The sequence below is a fragment of the Heptranchias perlo genome, chromosome 41, assembly GCF_035084215.1.
Source record: "Heptranchias perlo isolate sHepPer1 chromosome 41, sHepPer1.hap1, whole genome shotgun sequence".
Lineage (NCBI taxonomy): Eukaryota > Metazoa > Chordata > Chondrichthyes > Hexanchiformes > Hexanchidae > Heptranchias > Heptranchias perlo.
In genome coordinates this window covers 4,467,720-4,495,376 of record NC_090365.1, presented here as the reverse complement: position 1 = coordinate 4,495,376, position 27,657 = coordinate 4,467,720, and the positions used below count along the sequence as shown (strand labels likewise).

General features: G+C 43.2%; 1 protein-coding gene across 4 annotated transcripts; it reads left to right on the top strand.

Moving 5' to 3' along the window:
• The first annotated feature begins 1,624 nt into the window (after positions 1-1,624).
• Positions 1,625-26,711, top strand: c41h19orf47 (chromosome 41 C19orf47 homolog). 4 transcript variants are annotated; one of them, XM_067974940.1, is made up of 8 exons: positions 1,625-1,666; positions 8,256-8,343; positions 13,060-13,174; positions 16,450-16,531; positions 19,120-19,248; positions 20,691-20,762; positions 21,179-21,249; positions 22,887-26,711. In XM_067974940.1, the coding sequence occupies exons 1-8, from the start codon at positions 1,648-1,650 to the stop codon at positions 23,430-23,432; spliced, it is 1,122 nt and encodes a 373-aa protein (XP_067831041.1). In that variant the 5' UTR covers positions 1,625-1,647; the 3' UTR covers positions 23,433-26,711. The 4 variants fall into 4 exon arrangements, with proteins under 4 accessions (XP_067831041.1, XP_067831040.1, XP_067831044.1 ...); XM_067974939.1 differs by having other exon boundaries at positions 20,691-20,837; XM_067974943.1 differs by lacking the exon at positions 19,120-19,248.
• The last annotated feature ends 946 nt before the right edge of the window (positions 26,712-27,657 follow it).

Here is a 27,657-nt window from a genome sequence, read left to right as displayed (position 1 = left end):
TTAATAGTGATTGCACTTGAAAAAGTAATTTGGCACATCCTGAAAATGTGATGAGGCGCTATATAATTGCTACTGCTTTCTTTACTAGTGGATCTGCCTTGGCACTATTGGTAACTTGGTGGTACACTGGTTTATAACGACAGGAGCGTTATAGCATATACTACTACTCATAGCCTATCTTACAGTAAGTCCTGCTCACCCATCACCCATCCACACTGACATACATTGGCTCCTGCTCTTGCAAAGCCTCAAAGCTAAAATTCTCATTCTCGGGTGCTACCCGATTGTTGCGAGGTATCGCATCTGATTATTCTTTTGCTAGGTATTGCTCCTGATTACCCCGTACCCTGTTGCCAAGTGCTGCCCCTGGATACCCCTGTTGCTAGGTGCTGGTCCTGGATACCCCTGTTGCTAAGTGCTGGTCCTGGATATCCCATTGCTAGGTGCTGGTCCTGGATACCCCATTGCTAGGTGCTGGTCCTGGATACCCCATTGCTAGGTGCTGTCCTGGATACCCCTGTTGCTAAGTGCTGGTCCTGGATACCCCATTACTAGATACTGGCCCTGCTTACACCCGTTGCTAGGTGCTGGTCCTGGATACCCCATTACTAGGTGCTGGTCCTGGATACCCCATTACTAGGTGTTGGTCCTGAATACCCCCATTGCTAGGTACTGGCCCTGGATACCCCATTACTAGATACTGGCCCTGGTTACACTCGTTGCTAGGTGCTGCCCTGAATACCCCCATTGCTAGGTACTGGCCCTGGATACCCCATTGCTAGGTACTGGCCCTGGATACCCCATTGCTAGGTGCTGGCCCTGGATACCCCCATTGCTAGGTGCTGGCCCTGGATACCCCATTGCTGGGTGCTGGTCCTGGATACCCCCGTTGCTAGGTGCGGGCCCTGGATACCCCATTGCTAGGTGCTGGTCCTGGATACCCCATTGCTAGGTGCTGGTCCTGGATACCCCCGTTGCTAGGTGCGGGCCCTGGATACCCCATTGCTAGGTGCTGGCCCTGGATACCCCCATTGCTAGGTGCTGGCCCTGGATACCCCATTGCTAGGTGCTGGCCTTGGATACCCCATTGCTAGGTGCTGGTCCTGGATACCCCATTGCTAGGTGCTGGTCCTGGATACCCCATTGCTAGGTGCTGGTCCTGGATACCCCATTGCTAGGTGCTGGTCCTGGATACCCCATTGCTAGGTGCTGGTCCTGGATACCCCATTGCTAGGTGCTGGTCCTGGATACCCCATTGCTAGGTGCTGGTCCTGGATACCCCATTGCTAGGTGCTGGCCCTGGATACCCCATTGCTAGGTGCTGGTCCTGGATACCCCATTGCTAGGTGCTGGCCCTGGATACCCCATTGCTAGGTGCTGGTCCTGGATACCCCATTGCTAGGTGCTGGCCCTGGATACCCCATTGCTAGGTGCTGGCCCTGGATACCCCATTGCTAGGTGCTGGCCTTGGATACCCCATTGCTAGGTGCTGGCCCTGGATACCCCATTGCTAGGTGCTGGCCCTGGATACCCCCGTTGCTAGGTGCGGGCCCTGGTCATCCCCGTTGCTAGGTGCTGGCACTGTTCCTTTCTCCTGGGCGCTCTGGAGATGACGTCAGTGCGCTCCGCGGAGCCGGCGGTCCCAAGATGGTGTCGGTGACTCTCGGTAAGTTGGCGAGAAGCGGCCAAAAGTGCCGGGACCGCCAGTGAAACTCGGCACACAGACGTGGGCCCGGGAGCGAAACTAGATGGAAACCCAAGGCCGGGATGTTTTTTGCGGGCGGGGCGGGTTGGTTGGTTGGTGGGAGGGTGCGGCGCTCAGGCCTCAGGCCTCGGCACCGAGCGGGGAAGAATGGGCCCGAGTCCCGGCTGGTTCCTCAGTCAGGCCGGGGTTACACGAGCAGACTGTAAACCCACCGAACAAAGGGATGGGATTGGATTAAAAACTCATTGAGCCGGAATCTCAACCCCTAAAAGTACGGCCCCGAGCACCTGGTGCCGGCTTAACGAGGGAAGAAAGAACTTGCATTTCTGTAGCGCCTTTCACGACATCAGGACGTCCCAAAGCGCTTTACAGCCAATGAGTTACTTTTGAAGTGTAGTCACTGTCTTAATGCAGGAAACGCGGTAGCCAATTTGCGCACAGCAAGATCCCACAAACAGCAATAGGATAAATGACTGGTTAATCTGTTTTAGTGATGTTAGTTGAAATCAGTGGGAGTGTGGCCTCTGACCGGGACTGGCCTAACAATTGGGAGAGGTAGAGAGAGAACTCCACCAAATCTAGATATTTACTGTATTCCATTCTTAAATCGGTTGTTAATGCCTCCGACTGACACTCCCAGTGCAGTAGTGGGGTACCGCCGTACTGTCGGAGGTGCTTGGCTCATCTGAGTCAGAAGGTCGCGGGTTCAAGCCCCGCCCCAGGATTTGATCACGTAATCCAGGCTGCTACTTCAATGCAGGAAGGAGTAGCATGGGAGCACTGCATTGTTGGCTTGGGACGTTTTACTACGTTGAAGGTGCTATATAAATGCAAGTTGTTGTTGCACTGTTGGAGAGGCTGTCTTTTGGATGAGATGTCGAACCGCCTGCCTCTTCAGATGGATGTGAAAGATACTGTTGCAATATTCAAAAAAGAGCAAAGAGTTCCGCTGTCCCGGCCAACATCGCCTCCCACAACCAACCCTACCAAAAATAGATTAACTGGTCATTTGCCTTATTGCTGTTTGTGGCATCTTGCTGTATGTGAAACAGCTGCAGCACTGCACTTCAATGTAGCTCATTGAACATGAAACATTGAGAGACATTTTTCTTTTGGTATATCATAGAATCATAGAAAGGTTAGAGCACAAAAGGAGGCCATTCAGCCCATCGAGTCCACACTGGCTCTATGCAAGAGCCCCACTCCCCCGCCCTATATCGTAGCCCTGCAAATTTTTTCCTTTCAAGAACATATCCAGTTTCCTTTTGAAGGCCATGATTGAATCTGCCTCCACCACCCCCTTGGGCAGTGCATTCCATAAGAACATAAGAAATAGGAGCAGGAGTAGGCCAATCAGCCCCTCGAGCCTGCTCCGCCATTCAATAAGATCATGGCTGATCTGATCCTAACCTCAAATCTAAATTCATGTCCAATTTCCTGCCTGCTCCCCGTAACCCCTAATTCCCTTTACTTCTAGGAAACTGTCTATTTTTGTTTTAAATTTATTTAATGATGTAGCTTCCTGGGGCAGCAAATTCCACAGACCTACTACCCTCTGAGTGAAGAAGTTTCTCCTCATCTCAGTTTTGAAAGAGCAGCCCCTTATTCTAAGATTATGCCCCCTAGTTCTAGTTTCACCCATCCTTGGGAACATCCTTACTGCATCCACCCGATCAAGCCCCTTCACAATCTTATATGTTTCAATAAGATCGCCTATTCCAGATCCTAACCACTCACTGTGTAAAGAAGTTTTTCCTTATGTCACCTTTGGTTCTTTTGCCAATCATCTTAAATTAATGTCTTCTGATTCTTGACCTTTCCGCCAATGGGAACAGTTTCTCTCTGCCTCGACCCTTCATAATTTTGAGTACCTCTATCAAATCTCCTCGCAACTGTCTCTGTTCCGAGGAGAACCACCCCAGCTTCTCCAGTCTATCCACGTAACTGAAGTCCCTCATCCCTGGAATCATTCTAATAAATCTCTTCTGCATCCTCTCTTAAGGCCTTCACATTTTTCCTAAATATTTAGATTTGGTGGCATTCTCTCTCTCTCTACTTCTCCCAATTGTTAAGCCAGTCCCTGTCAGAGGCCACAGAAGACCACACTTCCACTGATTTCAACTAACATCACTAAAACAGATTAACTGGTCATTTATCCTAAAGTGCGGTGCCCAGAACTGGACACAGTCCTCCAGTTGTGGCTGAACCAGTGTTTTATAAAGGTTCATCATGACTTCCATACATTTGTATTCTATGCCTCTATTTATAAAGCCCAGGATCCTGTATGCTTTTTTATCCGCTTTCTCAACCTGCCCTGCCACCTTCAACAGTTTGTGCACATATACCCCCAGATCTCTCTGTTCCTGTACCCCTTTTAGAATTGTGCCCTCTTCTTTATATTTCCCCTCGTTCTTCCTACTGAAATGTATAAATAGAACATGAAAGAAATTAACCACTTTCAGTTAATGGTGTATAACATTTTGTCTTCTGATGCAATGTTGCAGATTTTTGCTAATGTTTCACATCTTTTGCATGGAGGTCAGACGCTTCAGGAATGGAGCTGACATTTTTTTTTAAGACTTATACTCTATAGATGTTTGTAAATTGAAAACAGTGGAAGAAAAATAATCTAAATAGAAAATTGACCTTTAATGGGGCGTGGTTGCCATTGAAGATTTTCTTTGTTAAATCACAAAATGGCTTTGGATACAGAAGGCTCTGGACTCCATTTCATCTAATTAAGAAAACCAAATCAAAAGTACTTGGAGATGCGAGGGATTGAGCCTCTTAGATGAGGGGGGGGCCTCTTAATTGCAAAGCACATCCTATACCACTGAGAGCCGTTGCTATTACGAATTTCGGTCATCCATAGATACCTTCTTGGGTTTAGTGGCATCAGTTGTTCCCTTAAGCGGTTTGAACTACTTCCGTTGCTCTATACATACTTAATACGATAGTGCAAACCGGGAATGTAACAATAGCAACCCCTTGTGATCTGGACGGGAGATTTGTGCCTTCCGCACATGAATTTATTTAATCTCCCAAAGGCAGATCTAGCAAATGCTTGGTGAGACCCGACTTGACGTGATTCAGTAAGCTGCTTTATTTCTATCGACTGGACGTATAGAACAAAAGTTATGATTGGATTCACTTATTTTCCATCAGTACAGCTTGTCTTTGTATAATATAAAAATAACAAATATGCTTAGTGGGTCATCTTGCTTGATGGATTTTCTAACTCCTCCCTCCAGTACCCCACCCTTCTTGCAGCCTTTTGCTGACTGCTTGTGCAGCGTCCTGTTTCCAAAAGCCAGACGGCTTGTGTCTGCTGTATATTCTGGCTGTTCACATCCAGAAAGAGATCAAACTCCTTCCAACACAATTAATATGTGGTGGTTATTGGTTACTGAGACAAGCTAACAAAATGCTAATTATTTGCAAATTTATGAGGAAACAACATCAAAGCTAACTCATTAGCATCCTAATTGCTTTCCCATTTTCTTTTACTTGCAGGAATATACAAGGCTTTGCATTCCAACATATTAAGTAACCTTTTAAAAATCTTTTCTGTAGGAAGAAAAATAAAGACATCCACTGTAAATCTTTGCATGTTGGTTGGCATTCCATAGAAAAAGGGGTTTGGGATGCATTGTTATTGCAGTTGCATGTGAACAAATAGGTTTTAAATAACCTTTAAGCCAAAATTAAACACTGATAAACTTTCCTCTCCCATCCTCCAAAAAAAAATTCACTCTGCAGGAAATACAGCACCTGCTCCGTGAACTGTAATCTGTAAAATATAATCAATATATTTTCAGTTACACTGGTAATCTTTGACAATCTTAAAATTCTATACACAAATGTTCTGTGATGTAATAAATGCAGAATGCCCCTTTATTAGGAGTCACCAACGAGTTCAGTATAAATTTCATGCCTGACTGCAGCCGGTTATAAGCAGCAGTTGTAAAAAGGTTTAAAAAGAAATTCCTCTTAGTTCCTCGTGTTAGTTTCAAAGTGAATATGTCTACTGATTGACAGCAGCCATTGGTTGCTTTGGAGACTGTTAGCCTCCTAATACCAGTTGTCATACTTACCTAGCATGTGTGCACAGCAAAAGCTTAACAAGTGTTAAACCAATAAAACAGTTCCACTTACCTGGTATATAAAGGGAAAATAATGGAAGGAATTCATTCTACTTTTAACCATCTATTCCTTTCTCCCTCATACTTATCTAGTTTCCCCTTTAATGTATTTATTTAATTCGCCACAACTACTCCTTGTGGTAGCGAGTTCCACATTCTAACCACTCCCTGAGTAAAGAAGCTTCTCCTGAATTCCCTATTGGATTTATTAGTGACTATTTGATATTTATGGCCATCAGTTTTGGTTCTCCCACAAGTGGAAACTTCTCTACGTCTACCCTGTCAAACCCTTTCATGATTTTAAAGACCTCTATCAGGACACCTCTCAGTCTTTTCTTTTCTAGAGAAAAGAGCCCCAGCTTGTTCAGTCTTTCCTGATTTCCTGAATGGCCTGTTTCTGTGGCGTAAATTCTATATAAATCTACTGATTTGCAATGATATGCTAATGATGTTGAAAAGGAATCTATCCCGAGAATGCAAGCTGTTTTATTTTGCAGTCTACTCTCACACTCATGCGTGTGGTGCTATTTTTGTCCCAACACTTGTCTTTGGGTCCCAGTTGTCCCTTTGACCTTCAGCTACAAAATGTCCGAGATAGAGCTGTAGATTATGTCACAGGAGAATTCCAACCATAGCTGAAATTGAAAACCCAGCTTTTCAAAAACACATGGAAAATGAAGAGTTAGCTCAGATATTAAAAATGGCTATATTGCCAGGTGTGGTCCTGCTGCATTTTGGCAGCATAAGTAGGATCCCCCTGCCAAAACAGATCTGCTTTTGGTTCACTATTGTCACTATTTTCCTGCTGTTTTTGTTGACAATTGCTGTGTGTCGTACAATTGTGAAACACATCCCGACGCATGTACGGTGCATTATTGATTGAGCTGCAGTTCCCACAGGGCCCTCCAACGCTAACTGCACCGGAGTCGGTAGGAGTGCACTTAAATTGCACGGGGTGAGGGGGGATTTCCCAGATTACCGCCAGCCATACCCTCCTCAGCCCCCTCACTCAATATGGGGGCCGATCAGCAAATGTTTAAATGAAAAATGCTTGTTTTCTTTGGGGGTCCAGGCCACCAACCTGGGCTAGAATCCACTGGCGGGGCCCACTTTCTCCCACCCGTAGGCTGGTACACCTCAATCACTTGCATTTGGAGTTCCAGAGATATGCCGAGTCCTGACTGATCAATTGGAGCAGGACTCATGCTGAAGGGAACTCCCAGCGCTGGCTCTGCATCTGCAGTGATATTTGCCTTGTAGGGGTGGGCAGAGCTTCTACCCCTTACAAAGTGTCGGAACAAAGTCCACTGTCATACGCTGCCTTTTAAGGCTGAAGAGTCTGACTTTTTTGCCTAACCTTTCCTTATAACTCAGTGCACTGACCATAGGGATGCTTCATCATCCATCTCTGCATCTATTCCAGGCTTACAAGTTTCTCTGTTGCCTCGGTGAGTAGAACTGAATGCAGTACTCAGCCCTGACCAACGCGATACAGCTTCGGATTGACAACTTCAGATTTAAATACTGATTTGGTTTATTAATTGTCATTCTAATGACTGGACATGGTCGGTGTTGATTCCACCATCACTCCGAGATCACTTTTCAGCCCCTGCCCTGGTTAGTTCACTATTCATTAACTACATGCCGCATATTTTTCTTCCAATGTGTAAGACCTTGTGCTTACCTATATTGAATTTCATAAACCACAGTTCAGCCCACTTGTAAATGTTGTCATGTTCCACTGTAAAATCATCAGCTGCTATATCAGATCCTACTGTCCCTCCTTGTTTAGAATCATCTTTGAATCTGGGAGCTTCTTAGTTTGTACGGCTCAGTTACTCGCTGTCTTTACCAACTGAACCATTGAGGGAACCTCAGACTTTTTTTAAATCACTGGTTGCAACAACAACTACTTGCATTTGTATAGCGCCTTTAACATAGTAAAATGTCCCAAGGCGCTTCACAGGAGCGATTATCAAACAAGATTTGAAACCGAGCCACATAGATATTATCTTGGGTTAAAATTCGTTCATGCTAAATCTAAATAAAACTTTCCTATGTTGGGCGCTTCTGGTTTCACTGCAAGCAATGTGCCATTACTTATTGACAAAGATCCAATGATCAATCCACCTGCTGTGGAAAATGGGCATTTGAAACTCTCTTTTTTAAATGTTACAAATGATTTGGTGCCAGCACCTAGAGATTGGAGTGTCCTTTTGCTGTTTTCCTCTAAACACTTGGTAAGTATACTGTTTGAATTTAGTTCTTTCTCCCCACGCATCATGAAGCAGCAGTTCAATCTGGCATTGCCAGTCAAAATGGTGTCTGGCATAGCTGCCCTGCTTTGTTAAGAGAAGTGTTGTGCGCTGACACACTCCTCAGATTAAAACCTTTTTTCTGTTCCGCAGCTACATCGGAGTGGATCCAGTTTTTCAAAGATGCTGGGATACCACCAGGACCAGCTGTCAACTATGCTGTTAGCTTTGTGGACAACAGGTAGGGCTATTATAAAACCTGTAGGTTTCTTAACATTTGAGAAATTAACTGAAAAGGGCTTGCGGCTATCCTGGAAAATTTCCCTGCTGCACTATAAACTTGAACTATTTAAACTTGGTGTTATTTGATTTTTTTTTTCCTTTGTGTTCTGCCAGCTCCTCCCCCTGCTATTCACGTGTAAGCATCTGCTGGGATATATACGAGAGGCCATGGTGACTTACCTGCCAACTTTCCCCCTCCCTTTGGGAAGCTGCTTGCATCCACTTGCCCCATTTACATCCGTCGCAGTACGTTGGGGCTGCTGGTGTTTCATATCCACTGTGGATGGGGTTCAGAGAGCCGGTGGCAACTGCGCAAGCATAGCATAGATCCACAGCAATGTGATAAACCTCATTGCTGTGTTAGGGGTCAGCCTGCCCTGCGGCCAGAACAAAATGGCAGCTCCCGTGCCTAGCACTGCCAGCAGATGGCATTTATATTTTGCTGCAGAGGCAGGAAGCAAAAGTACCTTGTACAGTGTTGGTCTGTGCTTTCAGAGGTCAACCTGTAATTTAAACAAGATATGAGTGTGGTTGTCAGGAGCCCAGGTAAAAATGTGCATTGGTGTACCAGCCTCTATTGTCCTTTGGTTTTCAAAATACAAATATTGTACATCTGGAAAATAGCGATCCTACAAATTTCCAATGCTAAATATGTAGTAATGTACAGACACAGTATGGCTAAAACATTCGGGCGTAACAGAGATAATTGCTTTCAGCTCACAAGCAATAGTTCCCATAAATGCCTCTTTTGAAAAGCTAAATTTAGCTTGCACTTAAATAATGCATTACTGCTGGTAAATGATCTGATAGTATCCCCGCTGTTAGCATCTGCCAGTGATTTCCTACTAAAGAACCCTAAAGGAAAACATTTCCATATTTGAGCCTAGACTGTTACTTTATTAATTTAATCCAGAGACTGACGTGAACAGATAATCTTTTATTTTGGTGATGAATCAGGGTGGGAACCGGTGTAGGGAATTATGGCAATGAACCTGCATCCTGCCTCTCTGCGACACAAGACGTCACTGGACTATCCTGCAACATCACTTGTATTCCCTTCTGAGAGAAGCAGACGCCCATAGCTCATTACTTCTTCCAAGTATTGGAATAATCTGCATACAGCTTGTTGAATTGATGCCTTTTTATAGAACTCAGTATCAAGTGCATTCACTTGACTAGATGTGAAAAAAAAAGAACAGGTGCTTTGAGTGTGGCTGTGAAACTCCTTTGTCTCTTCAAATCCAACTTTGTAAGTTTATCATACAATGCCTGATATTCCTGTGTTCAGGGAAAAATGGGAGTGGTGGAACATTCCTCAATAGATATAATGTGCCTGTAAGTTATCACATACAGAAGTATGACAGAAAGAAGGCTGCTGACGTCATGGGATCCCTCTTGATCCCCTCGTGGACCCCTATGATCCAGGGACCCAGTCAGTTTGAAAATTTATGGCTTAAAGCTTAATGTGCTGCTAAGTTAATTACTAAGTTATAGAGACAAGAAAGCCCTAGGTTCCATTCCCTGTCTATATTGAACAAGCCGCTCTGAGCCAGGGAAGTAGTTGGGCTGCTACGATTGTCTAATAGCTATTCAATTAATAGCTGTCGCTGCTGCAAAATGTGTGTGTGTGTGTGTGTGTGTGTGTACATACGTAAGGACAATAGGTGAAACAATAAGAGTTTTTGACATTTTAATGGATTCAGCAGTGAAAGTGTTAAAATCTCCATACAAATCCTAACACTGTTACAAGAGAATTTGTAAACATGTAGTTATCAGTCATTGTCACATGTCACCAGGGAGTTAATTGTCTAAAAGCAGCAAATGTGACTGACTTCTGTGCTCATTTGGGTTTGTAAAATAATGCAAACATCTGGTATGCAACACTAGCCTGCAGTATTCCATCTAAAGATCATTTGTCAACATCATGATAGTGTAAGTAAATCACAAATACACCGATCTAAGAGTTTTAAGCATTTCCCTCTACTCTAAGATGTATCAGCTTGTTTTAAAAATGTAATATATTTAATTCCACATCAATGTCCCTTCCTTTAAACAAATGGGGTGCAACTTGATAAATTTAATTTTAAAATGCTATAAAGTGCATTTGTGTGGACGTGAAGTGAGAATAGGGTCAAGCTCAGTTGTGTGGCCCTGAATAGTCACCGCTAAACTAACTGTCTCGGCACACAAGTGAAGAATCATCACTTGGATGAGGTGCCAGTGAACTGCCAGCACAAGTCATCCTCCCCCCTTAAACCAGTTGATGGCTGTGATAGTCTGTCTCATCTGCCCCAGTATCGAGCATCACTTGAAAATTTGGAATCTAATGGGCAGGAGCAGCCACTGTTGGTCCCTCACTGCGCACAGACACACAAGGTAGATGTGCCTCTCTGGGTTCAAACCCCATTGGAGGACTTGAGCTCATAAAATAGGATGACATTGCAGTGCAGTACTGAGGATGTGCTGCATTGTTGAAGATGCGATTCTTTGGATGAGATGTCCAACTGAGGCCCCTTTTGTCTGTTCTGATGATTCAGGTGGATGTTAAAGATCGCACGGAGGAGCAGAGACTTCACTTAGGTTCCTTCCCTCACCCAACATCACCAAAGTAGATTAATTTGCTATTCATCTCATTGTTGTTTGTAGGATCTTGCTGTGTGCAAAATGGCTGCCACTTTACGTAATAATAACTGTAGTCAAAGTAATTCATTGTATGCAAGTCACTTTGAGATGTATCTGAGACACTGCGGAGTGGCAAATTTTATACTAGGTAATGTAAATTTGGTAGATTGTTGAGGGCAGAATCTCCGTATTAACTTGCCCACAACAGCAACACTGTTCTAAAGCATATAACTCCTTCATTTAAAAAAGGACCTTAAAATCTGGTGTATAAGTCACACCCTTATGACAGCTGCCGTTTCAGTAAGTTGCTGCCTATGCTTAAAAGACAAAAGCCTGCATAAAGATATTCTCTGCAGCAGATTTAACACAAGAATTGCTCTAAAACATACTGCTTTTTGTCTCTTTATTCGCATACCTATTATTTATCTTGTGTTGTCACCATTTTTATTTAACTTTTTAAAAAAAATATTGTGTTCAGCAAGAGAGGCTAGTGCTGGTGAATGGAAAACTCCCCCATCTCGGGCAGCTACTGCCACCATCAAGCACCCCCAAATTGGGTATAGCACAGATCAGATGCAAAGTAAAGCTCCCTTGATCCTCGCACAACAGTGTGCCTCAATCCAAATTCAGAAGTATGCTCCCTACTGCACCAGTGTGACACTTTTCATTTCCCACTCCAGGTATTGTGGCTACATCTCCATTGAATCATAAAAGTTTCCAGCGCAGAAGGAAGTCATTTGGCCCATCGTGTCTGTGCGGGATCTTTGCTTGAGCAATTCAAAACTCATCTCACTGACCTGCTCTCTCTTCATAGCCCTGTATCTACCTCTGCTTCAAATATTTATCCAATTTTCCCTTGAAAGATGCAATAATCTTTGCCTCAGCTCTTCCCTGTGGCAAAAACATTCTTTGCTGCAGCAACCCTCTGAATAAAGACATTTTTCCTATTCTCTCCTCGTTCTCTTGAATCATTCAAATTGTATCTGTGAGTTTAGTAACAGATGGCTTCATTGATTTAATTAGTGGGGGCTTCCTGTGGTATAAGGAACTGTTTTGTTCAATGATGAAGACATTGAACCAATTAATTAACAAACAAAGTTATAAAACCAAGCAAATTTTGCCTCAGGCAGACTTACAATCTATCTTTATTGGATTTATGCAATTGTTTGATTTGATCAGGAATAATTTTGGCAATCTCGTGTTAATTGGAAAGTTGTATGAAAAATAGTTTTGATTTGTCCGAGAGCCCATGTATCGGAGTTCCAAGGGCTTGAATAGCAGTAGCTTGAAGATAAAAAGAGAGCTGTTTTGAAAACTGCCTGCCTCAAGCTGGTAGCCAAAAGCAGGCTGAATTCACCACACATTTACAAGAATTTTGCTCATTGAATTGACAGACAAAATTAAATCAGAAGCTATTCTTGCTACGGGTAATTAATCCATTATGGATATCTTTATGGGGTTTGTGTTCTATTGATAATATACTTGTGTTTTTATTGCAGTTTGATATTAAATAAAGTCACCAGTCACTTTTGTGCTGTGTGATATTATCCATCCTTTTGAGAAAAATTTGCCAGCATTGTGCAAAGCTATGCTCAATCCAGTTAGCAGAATACTGCAAGAAGGGTAATGCTTAGCCATCAGGATGCAAGTTTACAGGGCAGAGAAAAGAAAGAGGTATGGTTTCCAGTTTATAGGGATAAAGCTCCACTTTTGGAATCAGTTGTTAGTGAGAAGATGGTCATAAAAATCCCAATATTGTAACAACCATTTTACGATCTTTCTGATTAAGATTAACAATTAGTGCTGGTTTGAGGGCATTTTTGTATATTGGCCCAATATCCACTAGGAACTGAGTTGAGAATGCCCAGACTCACTTCATGTAGGACCTTTACAGCCAGCAGACAAACAAGGCTTTCATCCCAAAGTCTGGCTGGATTTGAAGCATCATCCCAGAGATGTAAAGCCTAAGTCTAACCCACTGCATCACCCATCTCGTGACAGAAGCACCAGTAATAAACAGCACGTTTCATCCTAAACTTTTTTGTTTGCACAGGATACAGAAGAATATGCTAATGGACCTCACTAAAGATATTATGAACGAACTGAGCATCACAGTTGTTGGTGATATTATTGCCATTCTCAAACATGCCAAAGTGGTGTACAAGCAGGTGAGGGCTGGCCAAACCACTTTCTTAACCAAACAGTGTACCTATGTCTCTTGTTTCAGTATTTGTGTTATCAATGAAGTAAAACAGTTTAATCTGACTATGATAACCTGTGATTGTTATCTCCCTGCGTATCCCCTTCGCTTCCCTCATTAGCCAATAGCTTGAGGTGTATTCCATCTAATGTTATGTGCCCTCCCGCGTTAAATCTCTTTGACTGCATTACCCCGATTATACTCACAAATGATATAAAACCTTAGGGTAAAAGTGGATATTAAATATACACATGAAATAATGAAGCTACATAACATTTTTATGCATCTGTCAATAGTTCAGTACTGAACGTTTAGCATTTCAGATCCTCCTTTCTCTCAGCTCTAGTATTTGCCATTCACCTTGCACAAGTATTGGACGATAAAAAATAATGTTTTGAGCAAACTCCCTTTGGTGTGGCATTAATCTATACATAGCTTTGCACTGAAGTATATTTTCCAAATTACTCAGTTGATGAGGTCTCACTGCTGCTGTATCAGTCTCTGAATTGAGAGGATGGATGCGGTTCAGTAAGGAAATGAATATAGTAGAATCCTCTTAGTGTGACCACTGGATAGTAGAATCAATGCATAAGACCATTTTTTATATGGGATTGTGTCTCTAATGTAAACAGGACAATTTGTACCAGCCAGGTTTCCTCTCTATTCGAGGACAGGCAACTGGAACCTGGTGGATAGAATATTTAGTTGCTTGTGGGTTGTTTGGTTAGGTTTGTGTGTAAGATCTGTACAGTATCCAGTTTGTTCCTCATTCAGGCCATGGGCGTAAATAGAAAAAAACAGCTTAAAGTATTTAACGAATAAATTAATTAGATGAAGAAGATGTAACAGCAGTTATCAGCATCGGAAAATAATGCAGGATTAAAAATATGTTCTTAAAAGCTGCGAAATTTACCACATTTCTGCAGGATATAACTCAGCTTATCTAAGATCTGGGCCACTGTATTTTATGGGGGAGAGAGGGGTCAAATCCTGCAGGTTTATTAGGGCTGTTGTGCACATTTTAATTTCTGCCCCTAATGCACATGCGTTAAGGTGACCATTGGGACCGATACTTAGAACTGATGGGCAGAGACTAAAATAGACCCCAAGCAAAAATAGCTCATTTTATGGTGAATCATGAACCACATATATTCCATAAACCTAGTTCATCTGAACATGCTCTTTAAATAGACACTTCATTTAATTGTACTTTTAAAAAATCCTGTAGCATAAATACACAGAATTCCACTCACTTTCCAGTACAGCATACTGGCACAGACCCTCGTTAAGCCGAACTCTCATTACTCTGTGCTCTTCACCCCCTGCTTACTATATACGATCGGTCAGCCTTCATCCAGGGAGTTTATTCTTCTATAGAATGACGCAGCGCAGCAGGAGGCGATTCGGCCCATCGTGCCTGTGCTGGCTCTTTGAAAGAGCTATCCAATTAATCCTGCTCTTTCCCCATAGCCCTGCAGATTTTTCCATTTCAAGTATATATCCAGTTACTTTTTGAAAGTTACTTTTCAATCTGCTTCCACCACCCTTTCAGGCAGTGCATTCCAGATCAGAACAATTTGCTGTGTAAAAAATTTCTCCTCATCTCCCCTCTGGTTCTTTTGCCATTTATTTTAATTCTGTGTCCTCTGGTTACAGACCCTCCCGCCAGTGGAAACAGTTTCTCCTTATTTACTCTTATCAAAAATCAAAGGATGATACAACACAGAAGGCGGCCATTCGGCCCATTGTACCTGTGCCGGCTCTTTGAAAGATCTATCCAATTGGTCCCACTCCTCTGCTCTTTGACCGTGGCCCTGCAAATTTATAGAATCGTAGAACATAAGTTTGACCACCACTATTAAATCTTCCCTTAATCTTCTCTGCTCCAAGGAGAACAATCCCAACTTCTCTAGTCTCTCCACATAACTGAAGTCTCTCATCCAAGTGCATGTATTTTTGATAAGCCTTGACACTGTGCTGTTGTTCTCTCTCCATGTTATTGTCAATATTAGTACTAATTTTATTCTTGGTCGTATGATTCTGTGATCTTAAAGGGAAAAACTTGAAAAAAAAATCTCCAGAAAACGTACAGGGTTGGGCCATTAACAGTTAAAAAAAAATTTGGGGTTGTAAAGGGTTACTTAATCATAGTGGGAAATTTAGGACGTCTGGCCGCTGTAGTGGAGTCAAAAACCCTGCAATAATTTAAGAAACATTTGGATGCTGTGATGGGACTGTAGGTTATTTCTGGATGGACCAGCTAGTTAGGGCTGAATTGGATTCCTTATTCATGCCTCTCTTGTGCGATGAAGTGGAACTCCTGAGATTGATCACCCTAAGTGGTTTGCACGGCAATTATAAATGCATTTCAAACTTAACTACGTTGCACGAGAAACCCGACACTGTATGCAGAGGGTATGCAAGAGGGAGTGGCTGCACCACTTGCTATTTGGAGTTATACACTGCCAGCATGTACCACACAGCCTCCCAATGAACATATACTACATACTAATAAAATAGTTACAGCATTGTGTTTGTGCTGTGAATTTTTTGACCGTGATGGCAGCAGTCCCAAATGTCTTATTTTACTTGAGGAAGCTTTGGTGAAGAGCCACGGTCCAAAGTGCAGGACACCATCAAGGTTGAAGAGACTTGTGGGGGAAGAGAACAAAATAGATCAAGAAGCACTGGTTAGATAAGACTCAGCTCGCTTTGTTTTTTGGTCAGCCGGTTATTGACGTGGGTGGCTGATCCCCCCCCCCCCCCCCCAAAAATGCTCGGACTTTGAGAGCAATTTTTTTAATGAATGTTTTTACAGAATGGTTTGCCATGCAACACTAACAGAAAACCAGTGCTGCACTTTCAGCATTAACCTTTAGGGAACTCAAGCATGTTCCTCAGCTCTCAGTATCACAGAATACTGAAACGGGCAACCCTGGGTGTTTTATATATTGTACAAATTGCACTAATTACTTTTTTCTTTTCAAATTTGCTATTAAAACTATAGTCTAATAGGCATTTTGAGCCCAATAATATTTTAATATGTTTACCTCCCCTTCCGCTTCCTGAATCTTTACTGAAGCCCTAGTGACAGCACTAATACAGCTCTTGCTTATCTTTGCCTGCGATTATCTCTCTAAACTGCAGTCCCTTTTTGGTAGCCGAATAAGCTGAGCATGAAGGTAAAACATTTCACCATGTACTGTGTTACACAGTTTCTTAAACTGGATGTTGTACTTCTAGGAACTTGCTAAGGTGGCCACAGAGTCTATAAGCCCCAGTCATGGCAACGTGCATTTCGAATTAAAAAGAACAGCTAACTCACGTAAGTAGGCAGAGTTTGCAGTGCTTTTGTAAATGGGGGATACTTTTCAAACTAATTTAGTTTTGTTGTGCTCTTAGAGCAGCAATTTTTTGCATCCTGTTTGTATATGTTTCACTATTTAGCTGCATAAAACAAAATGAGCTCGTTAGCCTTAAACTGAGATGATATCGATGCATTGTATCTCGTGCTGCAGTTAGACTGAAATACCTGTCTGCGATCTGTAGCTGCAGAGTGCAACACTTGGACACTCTGGGCATCAGGAGAGAGCTCTATGCATTTCAGCATGCGACACAGAGTTCCACTCACACCCGGTAAATTTAGAAGATTTTTGAGAGCGCGCTGGAGTTATGCTCCATTGTTGAGCTCAAGTAGTGCGAGAGGTCCTCCCTGAAGTGGGTTAAAAGAAAAAGTTACATATTGTTGCATTCCAAAGTGCTTCACAGCCAATGAATTACTTTCAAAGTGCATTCACTGTTGTTACGTAGGCAAGTGCAGCAGCCTTTTGCATAGCAAGGTCCCACAAACAGTAAAGAGATAAATGACCAATTAAAATGTTTTTGGTGGTATTGGTTGATGGATAAATGTTAGCCAGGACACTTGGAGAACTCCCCAGCTCTTCTTTGAATAGTGCCATGGGCTCTTTCACACCCACCAGGACAGACAGGACCACAGTTTAACTTCTCATCTGAAATACATCTCTAATAATCTAGCTTAAAGCAGCAGATTGATGTTTCTGTTTAAAGAAGATAAAACAACTTGAACATAGTAGCTGTTGATATGCCAGTCTTTGCACGACATAACTTCAAAGTCTCGGAGTGCTAGAACCAGTGATGATTTAATTGCTTTGTTGGATATCAGTGCTCAAAATCAGAAATGTTTTGATATCGCTCCATCACCAAGACCTCCTACTTCCATCCCTGTAACATCACCTGTCTCCGCCCCTGCCTCAGCTCATCTGCTGAAACCGTGCCTTTGTTACCTCTAGACTTGACTATTCCAATGCTGTCCTGGCCGGCCTCCCGTCCTCCACCCTCCATAAACTTGAGCTCATCTAAAACTCTGCTGCCTGTATCCTAACTCGCACCAAGACCTGTTCACCCATCACCCCTATGCTCGGTGACCTATATTGGCTCCTGGTTCGGCAACGCCTCGATTTTAAAATTCTCATCCTTGTATTCAAAACCCTCCATGGCCTCGCCCCTCACTATCTCTGTAACCTGCTCCAGCCCTACAACCCTCCGAGATCTCTGCACTCCTCCAATTCTGGTTTCTTGCGCATCCTTAATTTCAATCGCTCCACCGTTGGCGGCCGTGCCTTCAGCTGCCTAGACCCTAAGATCTGGAATTCCCTCCCTAAACCCCTCAGCCTTTCCGCCTCTCTCTCCTTTAAGTTGCTGCTTAAAACCTACTTCTTTGACCAAGCTTTTGGTCACCTGTCCTAGTATTTCCTTATATGGCTCGGTATCAAATTTTGTTCGCTCACGCTCTGTGAAGCGCCTTGGGACGTTTTGCTACATTAAAGGCGCTATATAACTGCAAGTTGTTATAGTTCTGATGAGTTACATATATGGTTAACTTAAAAAAATTAAATTAGAAAGAAATCTTAGGGGAGCCCGCTTTGCTCATAGTACTCCCTCATTCTGTGTAGCTAAATAATATCTCCATTATTATTTTCTTTGGTATTTCTGTAGAAATGTTAATTTTATTGCCTGTAGAAATGCCAGCATTATTAAAAGTTCCCCACCTTCTACTCCTGACACTCGAGACTATCTCCCTTGCTGCTTGGTCACTCCAGCGATGTCATCAGTGAGGAGCTTAGGCTTCAATGCGGTGCGACACTGCAAAGCCACGCAACGGCTGTGAAATGTGCGTCCCCAGCCAGTAACATGGTTTACTGGGTTACAGCAGCTTTCAGGCCACTTGAAGTGACAGCTGCTGCTGTTCACTATGGAACTGTTGCAGGTGGCACCACAGCTCTGTCCCCTGTTGGGTTTGGGACACTAATGTAGCTGCTGCTTAGTATGGAGCCACTATGGGCTATGCAGGCATGTGCCCCCTGTTGGGTGAGGACATAAAGAGGGGGTAATGCCTCAAGCATCTCCATGCAGGCAGCAATATGGGCATTTCTAAACAGACATCAAACAAAATAGTAGTGAGTCCATTACTTTGTATTCTCAGTGGGAAGTACTTCAAACAAAAAGTGCTCTCCCTACAGGTTCCTTCCCATTAATCTTTACAAACCAGATACAGAACAATTGGAGCCTGGGAAAATGGTGGTGAATGGAAGATGGTGAGTCTTCGGGAGTTGCCACAGCGGCTGCAGGAAGCATCCTCATGAAATGGCTGTGTATCAACAAAAAAAGGGCTGTTTATTATTAACCACATTATTTCAGTGGTTTTAAGGCACAGTGTTCAGTTTTTTATGTATTGAGTTTAGTGTAAATAAAGCAATCTGCATTGTTTGTATAACACTGTAGAAACGGGCTTTGTTTCTGCACAAAAGGATGTTGCTGCTCCTGTTTCTAAGTTAATCTGTGTGTGGGTCTGTGCTACACGCATGTGTCCTCTCTATTTTTTTCCCCATTCAGCTGCCTCTAGAATGATTGCTAACAGTTTGAACAGGGAGTCCCCTCCTTCTACTCCTGTCCGGAGGCCAGAAACAAGCACTTCCAAGATATCCGTCACTGTGGCCAACAAACTTGCCACAAAGAAAGCAGGTATGAAAGGGGAATGAGACCTCTTGAAAATTGGTCACCATTTTCCTATTACCTTAAAGCATGAAGCTTGAGGTTGTACGCCCTGTGCGATGCATGCTTAGCGTTTGTTTTGTTTACATCTCTTTTACCCACTCCCACGTTTTGTTTTTACTCCTTTCCTGGCTGCACACACGTTATCACATCTAACGAGTTGAGGCAAAAATGGGTCATTGCGACAGATGACAGTGTCACTCCAGTGGACTCCCCTGCACAGTTGTCTCCCATTGCTTCCTGAAGGCAATGATTGGTAGAGACACAGAGAGGGGGATTTGGTACCGTGCTGGAGTATTGTTCCACGGGTTCTGACAGCTCTCTAGTACCTCAGACAAATTCTCCATGTTTGAGCCTTAAACAATGATTGTCAGCAGATTATTTGAATGAGAGAGGAGCAATTGCAGCTAAGCCCGACCCTGTCTTCCCCCTGGTGTCCACATGCATCCATTTTCCAGCAAGTATCACTGGATAGCAATCAGGATTGGGAACCCTGGCTCCTCTTTTTCTCCCCCCCACCCCCAGCTACCAAACCTGTGGTTCTGAGGATAATTGTAGTATCCTAGGCACCATCCCTGTTCCAATCAGCTGACTCAGAGCATTGATCCTGGGGCCTCCTGGTCTGCCTGGATAGTGAATTTATCTTTAGGGGACTCCAGGAAGAAGATACTCATTGCAAGAGATGAATATGATAACAATCCACACGTCCTCTCCTCCCCCTTCCCAAAACTCGTTCAGGTACAAGTGTCAGTTTGTACTTTGATCTCTAATCTATGACGTCAGTGGCACAAAGTGAGTGCTGTGTTTTCAGGGTGCATTTTTGGCTGGACTTAAAGCGAGGCCAGCAAAATGTAGCAGTCTATATGACCAATTACAACAGTAATATTTTGCTGACGTGGACGCAATTTAGTGAACTGTTGGATTAAAATGCCCAATTTCTAAATAGTGTCTTCTAACTTTATGCCAAAGAATCCTGTCAGCTGAATACTTTTGGTCTCTATACTGAGCTCAGGGCGAATGGAATGGCCACTTTTACAGATGTGACTTGTGCATGTGGCTGGTGAGGACAGCTGATTCGAATAAGGATTATTGTGATGTGAAAAAACGATGATGGTCGTTCACAGTAATCACCATTGCAGTACGAGTGATCATCTACAGTCTACCGATAATTCCGAGTTGTCTTTGCACTGAAGGTGCGAATTATTCAATAATTTGAATTAAGCAACATAAATAACAGGACATTTAGTGCTAAAAAATTGAATTACCAGATAATTTGAATTAAAAGAAACTCTAGTAGAATTTGAGGGGCTGGGAGACGTGAAAGTTAAAGTGAGATGGATTTCTTTGTTTTGGTCCTCTGCGCTGTTTCTTTCATTATACCTTATACTGACCATTAGCATTTTGTTGTCCAGTTCTTTCTAGACCAGCTGATCCCGGTCCCGACGCTCTTGCAAAGCGACGCCGAGTGACTGCAGAAATGGAAGGTAAATACATAATCAATATGCCAAAAGGGACAACTGCAAAAACTAAGAAAATCCTGGAACAGCAAGCCACGAAAGGTAAAGTGATCACACAGTGCATACTGTTGGGTGACTTCTGCATGCTAACACAGCAAGTACTCCTCATGTTGTAGTGCAGATTAAGTCTGTAAATACCTTAGCACTAACAAACAGGGCTGACAGTTTTTTTTGTTCCACGTCACAGTAATAATGCTGATTCTAGTACTCGGAAATTTGCAGCTCACAGTTCCATATTTTAGACACTAGAAAGCTTCAAAGTACTCGAGACACTAACAAAATCCTAAACTTTCAGGTATTGTTAAGCTCTCTCTTGTGTATTTGAGATGACCGAATTGGTGCCAGTACTGTAAATGTTTGCTCTTTTTTTGTCCCAACTCTAGGTTTGCCAAGAATGTCTGTTTTTGATAGGCTTGGTGCAGAAGCAAAAGCAGACACCACTACTGGGAACAAGGTGAGGCCTGAATGAAATGCAGCATTTGTTTTTAAACGGATTGCTTAACATTTTTTTCAGTGAGCGAGTCAGGTAACCTGTTGTGTACAGTGCTGTAGTGGATATAGCACTGGGCTAGAAACCTAGATGTTGTGAGTTCAAATCCCACCATGGCTAATTGCGAAATTGAATTCAGCTGGCACCAGGAAATTAAATGACCCAACTGGTTCATTAATGTCCTACAGGGAAGGGAACCTGCCCACTCCATCCAGCCCCACACTACATAGTTGATTTTTGATGCCTAGCGAGGCACTTAATTGCAAAAACAATTGCTGCCAGATTGACAACCTCCTTCTCTGGGCAACTAGGGATGAGCAATAAATGCAGACTTGCCAGTGTCACCCACATCGAGAAGAAATATTTTTTTAAATATTTAGGACAGATTTATGTGTAGGAAATAAAAGAACTGCCCTGACCTCCAAAAAAAATTGCTCTCTATATCATGTACCCCATCAGGGCTAGTGTAAATGCTGTTCTAATTGAAAGGGTGCAATTTTAGCCTCACTTGCTGGGCGGAAAAGCCACGGGATCGGGTGGAATGCCCAATATTACAATGGAGAGTAAAATTGGTGGTGGGGGGGTTTAAAACCAGCTTTGAACCTGAATCCGGCAACTTTCTGATGGGCGGGTTAGGTTAAAATTGCCCCCAAAGAGCTTGCATTTATAGAGCACATTTTTTTTATTCGTTCATGAGATGTGGGCATCGCTGGCGAGGCCGGCATTTATTGCCCATCCCTAATTGCCCTTGAGATGGTGGTGATGAGCCGCCTTCTTGAACCGCTGCAGTCCATGTGGTGAAGGTTCTCCTATCCTCTTTTCACATCCTCAGCCGATCGCAAAGCTTCTTTTGTTCTGACCGTGTTGGTTAAGGGATGAATTTTGCCCAGGGGGAGCTCAGGACTGGTCAGGTGGGTGACGTTACCCACCCAGTTTTCACTCTTTCACTGTGAGGAAGACCCTGCCCAGCCTCCTGTTTGCAGCTGTCCTGATCTGATTTGGAATTCCCAATACTAATTTTTAAAAAATTATTGCAAAGCCTTGTTGATAATAAAGAAGACGACATGTCACTGTTTATATTTGCGATATGAGACAATGACATTTTGCTTTGAAAGATTTGTTTCTATGAAAAATATTAAAGGAAAAAAACAGTGAAATGGGATTGAGGTAAGTAACTAATGTGGAGCTGGCACTGGCACGATGGGCTGAATGGCCGCCTCCTATGCTGTAAGATAGTGTGATTTCCCTTTTAAAAGCTTTTATGAATTCTGCTCCTACCACTATTTCTGGTAGTGTACGCCATGTCCCAACGACCCTCTGCATAAAAATTCTCCTAACCTCTTCCCTACATCCCTTGCTGATGATAAATTTATATAGTTGAAATTTGCTTTATCAGAACCGTTCATCATTTTGGACTCCTCTTATCAGATCTCCTTTTAGCCATCTTTGTTCTAATGAAAAGAGCCCCAGTTTCTCCAGTCTCTCCTCATAATTAGAAAATGCACTGGGGTACTGACGGGACAGTGGAAATGGACGCGGAATAAATTCAGCCACTGATGTCGGAAATCTGTACCTTTGCTGAAATGCTGCGTCTCTCTTAGCCGACAGGAGTCTTCAGTCGTCTGGGTGAAGTCGTCAACCAGAAGAAGGAGAGCAGTGATGACGATGATGCTGGTTCTGTGCTTCAGTATGCTGGGGTCTTGAAGAGAACCCCAACTGCAAACGTGAAGGAGAGCGTCAAGCCTGCACTCACAACCAAGATGAAACTCTCGGCTTTTAAAGCCAAGCCCACGGTTACCACAATAAGGCGGTTGGCCCTCCCCAAAGCCAGCGGCAGGACCGTCCCCAGCCCTGGCGTTCAGGCCCCAGTAGCGGCCCCCGCGCTCAGACTGCAGCCAGCGGCTAAAGCGAAGGTCAGCGTCAGGCAGAGATTAGGGAAGCCCATCACGGCTGAGGCGGACACGCAGGACAACAAGGTCACCAGCACCAAAAGTCGAGGAAGCCCCGAGTTCACCGTGACCATCAAGAACACTGCACGGGCCGCAGTTAGTACCAAAGTGACCAGCAGCACTGAAGGTCGCCTTGCTCAGATGGACGCCACAGGAACTGTCAGCGTGTTCGAAAGACTGGGCAAGAAGCTGAAATAGTGGCATTTCACTAAGGGCACACACAAACACACAATACTTTATTTTTGTATGTATAAAAGCTGCCTCTTTAGTCTTGGCAAAACACCACTTTTAACATTGACTGAAACACTGTGGTTTGGGTAATTTCCAAATATCTATTTACAGCCAAAAGACACTGGAGATAACAGTCAACAAGGACTGGATTTTAATTGGCACAACAATTTTGTTCTGATATATTTTATTGGGAACCCCATTTTTTTTTGTGTTGGGGCGGGAGGGGATTGAAACTGGCCTTTTTAAGGGGCTGCTAAATCTGATGCAGATATTTTGCACCCCAGGTTGCTGCCTTGCATTGGCGCAAGGATTGCTGTGTGATTGATGCGAACGGATCTTTCTGGGGACTTTTGTGATTTCACGTGGTGCAGAGTTGTGCAGTGTCTCTGATTGCAGTCATTAATTCAACGGATTCTGAACAACGGAGACATAGATAAAACAGAATTTTAGTTCACAACATAGCTATTGGTATTAATGGGCTTTTGTGATATTGGGATATCTCGGCACTGAGGAAGTGATGGGTGCAAAATTGTTCAAAGCATGCTGCTTTCACAAGCTATTTTATGCAATTCAGAGTGTTTTACGCCTAACTCTCTGTATTTATGGGCAGTTCTTTCCCAACAGTTTGTTTTCCATGATTCATTAGAATATATAAAATAAGTTTAATTCAGCTCTGTACCATAGTTTGATTTGTGGATTAGGTTTTGACCAGGTAGCCAGTTTGGCCACTAACTCGGAAACCTGGCTCGTCAAATTAACTTGCGTTTTTTTTTAAACATTTATGACGTTCGATCCAGTGCAGTAGCCAAACTCAAACATGGTCACCGGTGGCTACCAAAATTGTGCCAATGCACGTTCAAGCAAACAAAACATTTCAAAGAGTTTATAACAACTAGGATGATGATGAAATTCATGAGCTGGATTAGGCAGAAAATGCAGCTGTAACAGTGAGTGAGCTCTAGGCATTTGTGCATTGGCCAATATTGAAGCGTTCTTAAGTTGGAGAGGATTAACATTCAGGCCAGTATTGCATGTTATACAGTTTAGATACTTGTGTACATCAAATGTAGTTGTTACTTTTAACGTCCTGTGTTCATTTGAGTCCCACCGTAAGCTAAGTTTGGCCATCATTGGTTCCCAAAATGCCGAGGCCCTGGCTTTTATTTATTTTCGGCTTTGGGGGAAATCAACGCTGGCAGCTTTTAAGCGGCTTTTCTTTGCCAGTCGTTAATAGAACTGTTGTGTGTGATGATTTGCTTTTATCTGTGCATTTCTACAGTTTTCTTAGGGTGGAAAGTAGTTTCTTTCCCCCATTTTGGTAGCTAGTTGGCTGCCTACTTTGTGTTTAGCAGCTCAAAAATATCTTTTTAAAACCCAGATCATGACCCATTTGTGGAACTTATTCTGTTTGTCCTCCCATGGTTGACCAGACCCCAACTCTTTTGGTTGCGCATAGATCCTAGTGAACGTTTTTTATTACATATAATATGGCTTTCTGTTTTTAGTGTTTAAGCCAATAATGAAACTGGAAAGAAGAATTCCAAATTTTAGGATTAAACCCACTAAAACTCAAACCCAGAGAGATCCTCAAGCTAAATTTGTACATCTGCCCCCTCTCCCTCATCAGAAACAAGTAGGATTACCTACTTTGTCCCTTTCCTTTGCAAAACATCGCTGCCGTTCAGTGCCTGCTGTCACATTGACCAGGGCTTGTGCTATTCCTGACGAGCTGTGATTTCCCACTTGAACTTTTCCGATTACAAGCATTTTGTTTTATTTTTGATCCCAAGGTTTGCTGTCAGCTAATTTCACCCAACATTTGTTGACCCGACTTTGCACGCACACGCAAACAAAAATCAGAAGGCCTGAGGAAGGTGGCATTTTGCAGTTTACCATTTCATCTAATATTTTGGGAGCCAAAGCTGCAGCTGTGAATTTTAACCACTGAGTTTGTTCAAGATACATTTGGAAGTCACACAACTTGCATTTATATATCGCCTTTAACATAGTAAGACATCTTTACAGGAGCATTATGAAACAAAGTTTGACACCGAGCCACATAAGGAGATATTAGGACAGGTGACCAAAAGTTTGGTCAAAGAGGTAAGTTTTAAAGAGCGCCTTAAAAGAGGAGAGAGAGGTTTAGAGAGGGAATTCCAGAGCTTGGGGCCTAGGCAGCTAAAGGCACAGCCGCCAATGACAATATGTTTTCATCAGCACATTGTGTGCCCCTGTGTTACTCCTTGCTTCTTTCGTTAACTGCACACACTTTTAATCTCTCAAGACTGCCAAGTTACATATTTATACCACAAAAACTTTTTTTCCTTCTTCAAATGTATAAACTATGCAAGTTGGCAAACTCATGGAGTGATTGAAGAGCAGCTACTGAAAATTTTTTAAGCTTAGCAGGTTCCTAACTTTCTGTTTAACGCTCGCTTTGGAAACTTTATCAATGAAAAATATAGTAAAATGTTGACTCTTCCTGTCCACCGGAGCCTGTTTTTGATTGTAAAGGTCTAAAGACGGATGACCGTAACTTCCAGATTGAAATTTTTATTTAATGAAACTTGTAATAGTACATTGTTCGTGCTTTAAACACAAAATTTAATTTTAAATGAAAATTAAAACCTGATGTCTGAAATTTTAATTCCAATGCTCCGAGTTGAATTAGCTTGGAATGGTGTTTGTGAAATGGCTTCCAGTGCCTCTCATCTCAACTTATAATGGGTGTGCGCCGAGGTGCCCAGGGTTAAGGAGTTTCAGACAACAGATTAACGCTGGGGGGAGGAGGCAGCCACCAGCTCACCTCACATGCTCTAAAAGGAAAGGTGCAGGAGTTTACAACTGTGTGAGTGAAACACAAAACCAGTTGTGCTGATAAAATGGGTAGTACGCCCAGGCTGGTGAACCAGAGACACATGACATTTGTGTACAGGCACAATACTTAACTGAAATGCTAGATAAAGGCACACCAGTTCCTGAATTGACACACAGTATGTCCTAGTCTCAAATGTCCATTTCTGTATTACAATTGATATGCAACTTGCCAATGTAAAGGTCTTTCTACTGAGATGAATGTGCTGAATTTTTAAAATCTGGGACATGGTGTATTTATATGAGGGAAGATATCCCATTTGCAAAACCTGTAGGAGAGGGAATTGTGGGTTCCTTATAGGCACATGGTTCTATAAGAGGGTGTCTACTCTGTAACTTTGACGACCATTAAACCATGGCCATCTCAAATTATTTTGTTTATAAGGATAACTTTTTTAAAAAATAATGAAATGCATGAAACTTTGTTTGGAAAGAAAGCTCCTTATGTAAGTAGGAAAGGGTGTGTGTGGTCTGTGCTAGCAAATAAAAGGGGTGTTGTCTCCTTAATTATCTAATTTTTTTTATTCGTTCATGGGATGTGGGCGTCACTGACAAGGCCAGCATTTATTGCCCATCCCTAATTGCCCTTGAGAAGGTGGTGGTGAGCCGCCTTCTTGAACCGCTGCAATCCATGTGGTGAAGGTTCTCCCACATTGCTGTTAGGTAGGGAGTTCCAGGATTTTGACCCAGTGACGATGAAGGAACGGCGATATAGTTCCAAGTTGGGATGGTGTTGGACTTGGAGGGGAACGTGCAGGTGGTGGTGTTCCCATGTGCTTGTTACTCTTGTCCTTCTAGGTGGTAGAGGTCACGGGTTTGGTAGGTGCTGTCAAAGAAGCCTTGGCGAGTTGCTGCAGTGCGTCCTGTAGATGGTACACACTGCAGCCACGGTGCGCCGGTGGTGAAGGGAGTGAATGTTTAGGGTGGTTGTTGGGGTGCCAATCAAGCGGGCTGCTTTGTCCTGGATGGTGTCGAGCTTCTTGTGGTGTTGGAGCTGCACTCATCCAGGCAAGTGGAGAGTATTCCATCACACTCCTGACTTGTGCCTTGTAGATGGTGGAAAGGCATTGGGGAGACAGTAGGTGAGTCACTGGCTGCAGAATACCCAGCTTCTGACCTGCTCTTGTAGCCAGTATTATGTGGCTGGTCCAGTTAAGTTTCTGGTCAGTGGTGACCCCCAGGATGTTGATGGTGGGGGATTCGGCGATGGTAATGCCGTTGAATGTCAAGGGGAGGTGGTTAGACTCTCTTGTCGGAGATGGTATTGCCTGGCACTTATCTGGCGCGAATGTTACTTGTCACTTATCAGCCCAAGCCT